The following is a 10,997-nucleotide window of genomic DNA, read 5'->3' on the forward strand; positions in this document are numbered from 1 at the left end:
TCCATCTGTTACTCTGTCCTCTTGTTAACTGTGGATGTTTTATAGATGAATAGTAGTGATGTGGAAACTAGCACATTCTTGCCTCTCCACACTTCTAGTCATGCCACAGTATAATCTTGAATATGAAAACGATTTCTGGTCCTTAATGCTAGCTAGCTGCACAGGCAGGGTTCAGAGTATCTTCTCTGACACCAAAAGTAGCCTTTTGGTAGCCTTGTCCTTAGCAGTGAAGATTAAAATCACTTCTCCTAGAATAAAGTAGAGATTCCAGTGACCTGCTTTGAGAATGAGGGGAAAAAAAGTTTTATAAAAGCAAAGGTTCTACAAATACATGCTAAGATTATTTAAACTAAGTGATGAAAAGAACAAATGTACTCTCAGCAACATCTCAGACAGGGTACTTAGAGTAAGACTCAGAAGGCTGTACATGTGATTTTAATTTTGGAAATAGCAAACTGTAAGAAAGAAACAGATTATAGTTGCTAGGCTGTCCTAGTGCTGGTGTACTTAAATACAATTCTGTTTGCCAAAATCTGAAAAACCCTACTAAAATGACTAAAAGCAAAAACCTCAAAAGGCAGCAAATTCAGTATTTCTTTAATTTTAAAGATGAAGAGGTTTGTAATATTTTCCCCCAGATGGTAATGTCCTAATATTTCTAAAGTATAAGTGTATAGAGTCCTTTTATAGTATGTTGAAATTTGTGAAAATGTGCACCATGAGAAAAGTCAGTTTTACTGACTTTTTTTTTTTTTTTTTTGGTTTTTCGAGACAAGGTTTCTCTGTGGTTTTGGAGCCTGTCCTGGAACTAGCTCTTGTAGACCAGGCTGGCCTCGAACTCACAGAGATCCGCCTGCCTCTGCCTCCCGAGTGCTGGGATTAAAGGCGTGCGCCACCACCGCCCGGCTGAGTGATTATTTTTTTAAACACTAAAAAGGAGCTAGGCGCGCACACACCTGTAATTTGGATATGTAAAAGGCTGAGGTAAGAAGATTGTTAGTTCAAGACTGATTTGGACTGTATAGATTATCTCAAGATGTAAAAGAGAAGGAAAGAAGAAGGGAATGAACTAGTCACATCCTTGGAGACGAGGTGGCTGGAGGCAGGTGTTGCCTTTTTTTCTCATTAGACAATACTTATGCCACCTAAAACAACTTTTTAAATACCTCAGAACTATTTTTTTTTTTTTAACGTGAAGAGGATTCTTTAATTTTTGTAGGGGACAGTGTAGTACAGTGGATCAATCCTGGGGCCTTACTAATGCTAACCAGTACTCTACTTCTAAGTTGTACCCCTACTTGAAAGTCATAATGTTGAGGGCTAGTTAAGAGAACAGGAGAGTCAAGACACACAGGATAGCTATCTGTTTATCCTGTCATGAGAAAAAGTGTGACGGTGACCCTTCACTACCTCAAGGGTATCCAGTTTCCTTACTAGAGTAACAATTCTTAGTTTCAAAATGGTCTACAGAGTGAGTTTCAAGACAGCTAGAGCTATTACACAGAGATTCACTGTCTCGAAAACAACAACAACAAAAAAAAAAACAATTGAGTCTAGGTCAATATCTTATACCTTAGGTTGGTGCCAAGACTGTGTTGATTCAGATTACTTCTGTCCTTTCCAGACTCCTGGAATGGCTATGGTGTAATCTGAGTGGTATTGAAATCTCTTTTTTTCCCCCTAAGTGATTCTGACGTTAAATTCTGGCTTTCTTTTAAGGAGATAAAGTTCCTTCAATTAAAGCAAATGCTGGAGAAGAGTCGGTTATGAATCTTGACAAGTTAAGATTTGCTGATGGAAGCATAAGAACATCAGAATTGCGCCTCAGCATGCAGAAGGTAGGAATAGACACAACCAAAGCCACCTGCATGGGTGCCTGGGGGTTGACAGCAGGAGGACCTGTTCCTCATTTTTCCAAATCAGAGTATAAAAGTAATCAGCCTTAAATGTGTTTCTTTCCACGTAGAACATTGGAGTTCTTAGTTCAGGGCAGAAATAAGCATCAACTTTAGCACGGGGACTTGCCTTTCTCTAGCACTCCTGTATATGAGCTTGACGTTCATCCTAAGACCAGTACTGCTTGTCATGTGTCTTGCAGCCAGTAGGAAGGGGAAGAACATCAGAACCTGAGTCCCAGGTCACTTGGGAGCCAACCTACCCCAGACCTGGTTGTGTCACTTCATTTAGCTTCCTCAGCTCTAAGAGAGCGAGATCCTCAGACTGAATTGTACCATCACAGAATCAGAACATGAAGAGAGTGAAGTGTGTAGGAGCTAACCTCTAGTTCCTTAGACAGTGGGGAAGGGCTTGGCCACAAGGGTTCTCAGGTTCTCTTTTCCTTTTAACTTCATGATCTCCCACTACACCCACCACTATTAGCCCACTTGGACTCTGGGACTGTTGTGTTCTAGAAATGCTGCCAGACCAGCAACCACATGGTGGCTTACAACCATCTGTAATGGGGTCTGGTGCCTTCTTCTGGCCTGCAGGCATATACATAGACAGAATATTGTATACTTAATAAACAAATAAATATTAAAAAAAAAGATGCTGCCAGAGAAGCAAAATAATTATAATATTTTTTAGATATACACAGATTTATTGTGAGATACATACATAATGGAGCACATAGAAACATAGGGTTTTGTTTTGGCTTGGTTTGTTTTTTTGTTTGTTTGTTTTTTCAAGACAGAGTTTCTCTCTTTAACTTTGGAGCCTGTCCTGGAACTTGCTCTGTAGACCAGGCTGTTCTCAGACTCACAGAGATCAGCCTGCCTCTGCCTTCCAAGTGTTGGAATTAAAGGCATGCACCACCAACACTTAGCTAGAAACATGTTTTAAGTTTAATCAAAATTTTATTATTACCAAGGTAAAGTGGCATATCTGGGAGATTATGGTAGGAGGATCACATGCATATAAGACCCTTTCTCCAGGAAAAAAATTAAGTTTAAATTTAACTCATAGTCTAAATTTCCTAGTTTATTTAAAATGTGTAAATATATAAAATTTCAAAAAACAAAAGATCTGAGCATTTTGCCTGTCTTTTTCTGTGCATTAAAAGTTTATAATGATATCTTATGATAGTCAATGCAGAATCATGCTGCAGTATTCCGCGTGGGAAGTGTATTGCAAGAAGGCTGTGAAAAAATTAGCCAGCTCTATGGAGAACTGAAGCATCTAAAGACATTTGACAGAGGTGAGTCAGCAGTATTCTGAGGGGACACTGCTTTTGGGGGCTAAGCTGCTGTCTATCCTGTTTACCATTACCTTACTCCATGCTATCCAGCTGTTTCTTCCCCACAGACATATGTTGCTAGTTAAGTACAGAGTACCTACATGACTGGATCCTATCTGTCTCTCATGGGTTTTTGTGTGTCCTCAGGAATGGTCTGGAATACAGACCTGGTGGAGACCCTGGAGCTGCAGAACCTGATGCTATGTGCACTGCAGACCATATATGGTGCAGAGGCACGGAAGGAATCACGGGGAGCTCATGCCAGGGAAGATTATAAAGTATGTTTTCAAGATATATCACAATGACCTGACATTTTCCTAACTGGTTCTATTCATTCCTACTCACTTTCTCTATTCCATTTTATTTTTCCCAAAAGTGAATCAAGGAAAACACCTTTTCCTCCAGTATTTTTTTATTCTTATTCTCAATCTCAGAACCTTGCACCTTTTTCTTGCTTTGCGTCAGCCCATTCAGCATCTGTAAGCAGAACAGACCTGGTTCTTAACAGGGCTAAGGGTAAAGTGCATCTAGTGACCAAAATCAATTAGACTGTCCATGAGTCACTAGCTCGGACACATCCTGAGACTGGGAAAAGGATTTAGAGATCTGCCCTAACCATGGCTTCTATGCAGAAAGCATAAAAGAGCACACATGTTGGATTCTACATGTGATGGTAGAAAGCACAAGGAGAAGCTTGGGTATAGCTCCAAGTTCAGGAACATTTCCCATGATGAGTACACAAGTTCTGGACAGTATAGGATGGTGAGTACATAGGAAAGTGAGCAAGTAGAAGTTTTCATTTGCTATGAGCATGTATTGATTTAACCTGCAGTGATCAAGTAGATGAAAAGAAACATGAGCAAGCATATCCCCAGCTAACTGTTAGGAGGTGAGATAAATAAGGCTTTGGAGATTTGAAGTAGATTCTGCCTATTCTTGGCAGGCCTATGCTATAGTTAGTGTATAAGTAGGACAGTGCTTTTGCCCTTTGGCTCGGGTAAGGAACCTCCTACCTGCCACTCCTTCCTTCTTGTTTTCAGTAAAAAACAACAAGGTGTCTGATCTTGGTTTTTATTTGAAGAGCCACTTGCTTGTCTAACTTATGCCTACATGCAAAGTTTTCTTTGTTAGCCGTCAGTGTACTGACAAACTTTCTTAATATAAATGCTAAACTTAGAAAACAACTAAATTAGCCAGGCAGTGTTGGCGCACGCCTTTAATACCAGCAGAGGCAGGTAGATCTCTGTGAGTTCGAGGCCAGCCTGGTCTACAAGAGCTAGCTCCAGGACAGGCTTCAAAGCTACAGAGAAACCCTGCCTCAAAAAAAGAAAGAAAGAAAGAAAGAAAGAAAGAAAGAAAGAAAGAAAGAAAGAAAGAAAGAAAGAAAGAAAGAAGAAAGAAAGAGAGAAGAAAACAGCTAAATTAATCTGGGTGTGGTGGTGCATGCCTAATCCTAGCACTTGGGAGGCAGAGGCAGGTGGGCCTACACAGTAAGTTTTAGGACAGCTAAGGCTATATAGAGAGACTCAGTCTCAAAAAAAAAAAAAAAAAAAAAAAGCCCATTTAACTTAAAAATGCTAAAGAGAAAAGTTGAGGAAATCTCAGTGCATGGAGCCAAAGGAAAAGTTGCATAGATGATATTTAATTCCAATTTCTATCTACAGAGTTGTAAGAGAAAATGCAGAAATGGTTGTTCTATACTTGTACTCCTGGCTCAACTCCTTTCTTTGCCAAGGTGCCCACCTCCTTGGCTGGTCTCCTGTGCATTTGTTAATATTTTCCATGTTTTCTGATGTTGCTCTATGGTGACAGATGAGGTATGTTTTTTACCTCAGGTGCGGGTTGATGAGTATGATTACTCCAAGCCCATCGAGGGACAGCAGAAGAAGCCATTTGGGGAACACTGGAGGAAACACACCCTCTCATATGTGGACATCAAGACTGGGAAGGTATGTGGGCATGCATCAGCCCAGGGATGAGCTGAGCCACTCTATTTGGCCTTTAATGGTTGACCAGTTTGGGAAACAGCCTAGTTTTAAGCCAGCTGTTAACAGATCTGAGATATCACCAAATAGAATAAGAGTCATGCTTCTTGCTGGAAGCAGAATCCAATGCCTGGGTGGTACAGGGCCAGCTCTCATCTTCCATACCAGATAAACAGTCCTAAGCAATGACAATATGTCTGAGGCCTGTGATAGGGAAGAAGTGGTGACTAATTATTAGTACATTTACATCACTGTAATGAAATACCTGATATGAATAACAAAGGATTAAAGATTAATTTTTTTCCTAGTTTCAGAAAGTTCATGGTTGCTTGGACTCATTCACTTAAGCAGAATGTCATGACAGAGGCAGCTATTCACCTCATAGTAGGAGGCTAAGGCGGGAGGAGCTTGAGTTGGAAGTTAGCTTAGACTGTAGAGGGCGATAGAGTAGGAGGAGCTACCGACTCCTTTGTCTTAAGGTTCTTGTGCTTATTCTTTTCTCCAAGGTTGCTTTGGAGTACAGACCTGTCATTGACAAGACCTTGAATGAAGCTGACTGTGCCACCGTACCCCCTGCTATTCGTTCCTACTGATAAATCTGGCAGCTACAGGGCCAGCTTATTTGATTATATATCATTGCTTACATAGGTTTTCATGTCATACCTGTCTTGTTAAAATTCTACTCTCGTGAACAAGGAGTCACTTCATAGATTATTGCGCAACAGCTTGCTAGTACTTGATATGAAGGACAACTGTACCAGACTTTGTCCCTTTATTTTTGTGTAGTGATAAAACTGGCATAATTCTTAAATAAAATACAAATGAGCATTTTTTTATTTCCAAATAAAATCATTTATTTGGTTTTAGGTTTATCTATTTGTCTGAAATACGAAATGTAATTTTCTTCCCTATCTAGCCCCAGCAGTTACGTTTTTCAAGTATCGAGTTTCTTGGGCTATATACTAAACTAGACTTTGGAGAATGTTAGGATGTAATGCTAAATAAAATTGAGAAGTAGGGTGGGCCCTTAATAATTGGAAAGAAAGTTTTGAATGTGGTAAGTAGAAAGCCAGTGCCTTGTTTAGGTTCCTGGTGGGAGAGGTATATGCATACATTCATATATATGTGAGGGTGGGTATGTGCTAATTAGCTTTGTCAGCTTGATACAATCTAGCATCACCTAGAAGAGTCTTGGTGAAGGACTGCTCCAGTTTGATTGTCCTGTGGGCATGTCTTTGAGGGATTGTCTTCATTATGCTAATTGATATGGGAAGACAGCCCACTATGGGCACCATCATACCCTAGGCAATGGATCGTGGACTGTATTCATTCATTTGCTCTGCTTTTCACTGTGGATGTAACTAATTGCTTCAAGTTCCTGCTCTGGCTTCCATGAAATGAAGGACTTTAACCAGAAGTTGAAAGTCAAATAAACCTATTGTGTCAGGTTTTACTCCATTTGCTTTTTTTAAGGGGCCCACCACCCAGCTCCCAAATAAATCACACGCGTGGAAGCTTATTATTACTAATGAATGCCTAGCCTTAGCTTGACTTGTTTCTTGCCAGCTTTTCTTTACTGAAATTATCCCAACTACCTTTTGCCTCTGGGCTTTTATCTTTCTCTATTTCTGTATACCTTTCTTTACTTCTTTCTCTTCTTATTTCTGTATCTTACTCTGTGGCTGGCTGGGTGGCTGATCCCTGGTGTCCCCTCCTTTTCTCTTGTTGTTCCTCATGCTCCTCATTTCCCCTTTTATCTTCTCTGCCTGCCAGCCCCACCTATCCTTACTCCTGCCTCACTCCTCCCTACAACTTCTTATCAGCTAGTTGCTGACTCAGCCGCCGGATTACAGGTGAATTTTATTTAGTCATATCTTTGCGTAATTAAACAAATATTCGAGAGCATAAACAAAAGTAACACACCTTAAAGTAACATTCTGCAACATACACCCTTTTTCAAAGTTACTTTTGATCAAGGTGTTTTATCATAACCAAGAGAATGAAACTAGCATAGTGCATTCTTATGTGGATACTAAAACTTGATATTGAGGTAGTCAGACCAGACGTAAAAGAAAGTTGATAGAAATCTAGCCACTGAGCCAGGCGGTGGTGGCGCACGCCTTTAATCCCAGCACTCGGGAGGCAGAGGCAGGCGGATCTCTGAGTTCGAGGCCAGCCTGGTCTACAAGAGCTAGTTCCGGGACAGGCACCAAAGCTACAGAGAAACCCTGCCTCGAAAAACCAAAAAAAAAGAAAAGAAAAGAAATCTAGCCACTGAAAATAACCTAGAAGTTTTGTGACCATTACAGAAAGTAGCCACAGAAAAGTGGCTTTGACATGAAGGGAAAGATGATTGTATTGTATCCACACAGTGCTCACTGTGAGAAAGAGATAGGCTGTTGATGTACACAGCAGTATGGATGAATCCCAGTTTTACTGACGATGATAACAAGTCATCCACTTATTCCACTTGAGGTCTAGAAACTGCATTAATATGTAACAACAGCAGATCAGTAGTTCTATGCAGAATTGAAGAAGGAGATGGCCCCAAAGATTAGAAGGAAAGTTTTGTGTGCTGATTATATTATTTCTAGGTATACCTCAGAAACTTAAAAAATAAATGACTGAAGGTATAGAAAAGCTACACTAATAATTTCTCAAAGCCAGACATGGTGCTGCTTGCCTATAAATCCAGCACTTGAGAAGCTGAGGCAGAAGGGTTGCCACATGTTGAACCCTGTTTTTAGAAAACACTAAGGAAAAGAAAATTCCTCACCTATAGAATTGGTAAACATACTGTGCAAACTGATGGTATAAAAGAACTCTTAGCCGGGCGGTGGTGGCGCACGCCTTTAATCCCAGCACTCGGGAGGCAGAGGCAGGCGGATCTCTGTGAGTTCGAGACCAGCCTGGTCTACAAGAGCTAGTTCCAGGACAGGCTCCAAAACCACAGAGAAACCCTGTCTCGAAAAACCAAAAAAACAAAAAAACAAAAAAAACAAAAAAAGAACTCTTGCTAAAGACTGATGGGAGTGCAGACCATCACATCTATGGTAGAAGAGAATTTGATGGTCTAGAGAGATGGCTCAGAGGTTAAGAGCACTGCCTACTCTTCTAGAGGTTCTGAGTTCAATTCCCAGCAACAACATTATAGCCCACCGTAATCTATAATGGGTTCTGGTGTGTAGACATACAAGGAGGCAGAATGTTGTATACATAATAAATAGATCTTTAAAAAGTAAAAGAAAATTTGGCAATAGCTAACAAAACTACTTAGGCATTTGCTCTTTGACCCAACAGCTCTAGGACTCTAAAGAAATGAAGTGAGCTTTAAAATCGAGTCTTCAGAATAATGGAAGGAGAGCTCATATTTTTCATAGTCTAGTTAGAGGGCAGAATGAAACTTCAGAGGAGGATAAGCAGGGCATGGTGGTGCATACCTATAATTTCAGAGCTCAAGCTGATGCAGGAGAATCATAGTTTGAGGCCCTGTCTTAAATGACTGCAAAGTTGAACGCTTTATTGTCTTAATATTAAAAACAACAGTTGGTCGCTTGGTAACAGGTGAATTCATCTAAGGTAGAAGTACTGTATAGCTGAGAGAAGGAATGAGAAAGATCTTGACCTTACGTGTAATGTCTTCCCAGTATACTGGAGGCTGATGTACGAGGGTCAAATGTTTGAGACATGGGGACTGGAGAGATGGCTCAGAGGTTAAGAACTCATACTGTTCTTAGAACTGAGTTCAATCTCCAGCACCGACATTGAGTGGCTCATAACTACCTTTTCCATGGATATTTGATCCCTTTGTTCTTCTTGGGCACCTGCACTCAGGTGCACACCTACACAGACACACACATAATTAGAAATAATGAAAACACCCAAAAAATTTTGAACCCCGTTTGTGCTATAAAGGAAGACACACATACACATGCACTTGGCATTATATTTCATGCCATATGAATGTATGCTTGTTTGCTTGCTTTGAAAAACAAAAATGAGAAACAGAAGACTGGCCTGCAGTATTCCAACCAGGATCTGTAAATTCCTAAGGTTCTAGTTGCATCCGAGAATTTGCATTTCTTAAATGACCAGGGGATTTGAAAACTAGATTGACATGATCCAACCAAAAGGTAGGATAGCAAGTGGCAAGTTGTGACTGCTGAGTAACTTGGCCCCATTCAGAAGGTTTAGTGAACATGCAAAGCTAGAGTGCTAGAGTGTCAGAGCAATATTCAAAGTTAGTACTTGAATTAAAAACAAGAGTCATCTGTAGCATAGTAGAGTGATGGTTTCCTCGTAATCATAAATGTAAATGTCTATACTTCACTAATGAGCCATGAACCAGAATCTTTCAAAATGCAGGTCTCAGAATTTCAAAATGAAATATTCTATGTGTAAAGGAAGTTGGGTACCAGATGTGATGACACCTTGAAGGAAACAAAAAGGGCCAATGCTTTATCAAAGCCACATGTTTCATTTTAATTAATTAAATTAACTTGAAATTTAAAACTACTTCAGTTGTACTGGTCCATCTCTGTTCTGCAGCCTCATGTGGCAAGTGGCAATCGTGTCAGACCAAGCTGATCAGAACAAGTCCATCCATAGTCAATGGTGGTGTATGGACATTTGCTGCTGTCCTCACACCAACTAGCACACATTTGATAGATTCAACAACATTCACTAAAAAGCCCGTGTTACATAAAAAGTAATAGGTTGTTCTCTTTCAAACTAAATACAAAATATTGGAACCAAGGGACAAAGTTTCATCATTAATCTGAGAAAGAAAGAAGGGTGTACTGAACACATTGGCTCTGTCCCAGAGGCTGTTTATGGAAAAGTTACAGTAAAAGGATTTGTCTTCCCTGTGCAAATGCCCAGGGCTGCGATCAACCTGTGAAAGTAAGCACAAGAACCAATGTGGCTTAGTGGTACACTGATAAGTTAGGTATGTATAAAAACATGCATTCATCAGTGCATACACAAAAATATCTTTATGCAAAGAACAGGACTGACAGTGACTCACCTATTTCATTGGTGAACATTGTAGAATGCATCAGGCATCCCAGCTCTAGAAAAGGCCAATGGTTAGAAAAGTTCTAATGGAAAATAAGAGCTTTCAAAGTAGCTCAGAGAAATTAGGCTAAAGGAAAGACTGGCCCAATATGCAGACACATGATATGATTAACATTACAGTAGGGAGGATAGTGTTATCTCATTTATTTCTCAACTCCTGGAAAGCTTAGAACAGACCTGGTTAGGAAGAAACTGAGCCTGAGATAGGGTAAGGAGATAGATGGTGTAAACTGTTGGAGGAGGTAATCTCCTTGGGACTGGACCTCTATAGCATCCCAAGTTGGAGACTCTTAGCAGTAAATAGCTAGTAGAGTCCCAGGTTCTGTAGGTAGACTTGGGTCTGCAGTAGCAACTGCTTTTAGGTCAAGCTTGTACCAGGAAATCCCCAGATCAAGTAGCAAAATTATGGCTGTTAATATTTTCTTATTACTGGAAAAGAGAAAAGGAGCCAGAATAAAGGAGACACAATAAAAATGGATTTCAGAATCTAAATAAAAGAACTGAAAAAGTCTGAAAGATTATTCAAGAAGTGAGATAAATGATTTATGGGAAATTAAAGAAATGAATTCACTAAATCATGTAAGAGAAGCCACCTTAAAGAACTTTGTAGATTTTGAGGTAAATGCCAAACCTATGAAACAGTTTCTTTGAAGAATTTGAAAAATCTCATGGACAAGAACAAGAAAAATGGGACAAGAAAC

At 39.9% G+C, this 10,997-nt stretch overlaps 1 protein-coding gene across 1 annotated transcript in view; it reads left to right on the plus strand.

The window, feature by feature from the left end:
- The window catches only part of Sdha (succinate dehydrogenase complex flavoprotein subunit A), a 30,070-nt gene extending 23,984 nt beyond the window's left edge, over nt 1–6,086 (plus strand). Inside the window, exons 11-15 of the mRNA XM_057790123.1 lie at nt 1,720–1,838; nt 3,085–3,196; nt 3,383–3,513; nt 5,071–5,184; nt 5,727–6,086. Coding sequence (XP_057646106.1) covers nt 1,720–1,838; nt 3,085–3,196; nt 3,383–3,513; nt 5,071–5,184; nt 5,727–5,813 — 563 coding nt within the window. The 3' untranslated portion in view covers nt 5,814–6,086. The remainder of the gene's footprint in view (nt 1–1,719; nt 1,839–3,084; nt 3,197–3,382; nt 3,514–5,070; nt 5,185–5,726) is intronic.
- The last annotated feature ends 4,911 nt before the right edge of the window (nt 6,087–10,997 follow it).

The sequence above is a fragment of the Chionomys nivalis genome, chromosome 15 (assembly GCF_950005125.1).
Source record: "Chionomys nivalis chromosome 15, mChiNiv1.1, whole genome shotgun sequence".
NCBI classification, from domain to species: Eukaryota; Metazoa; Chordata; class Mammalia; order Rodentia; family Cricetidae; genus Chionomys; species Chionomys nivalis.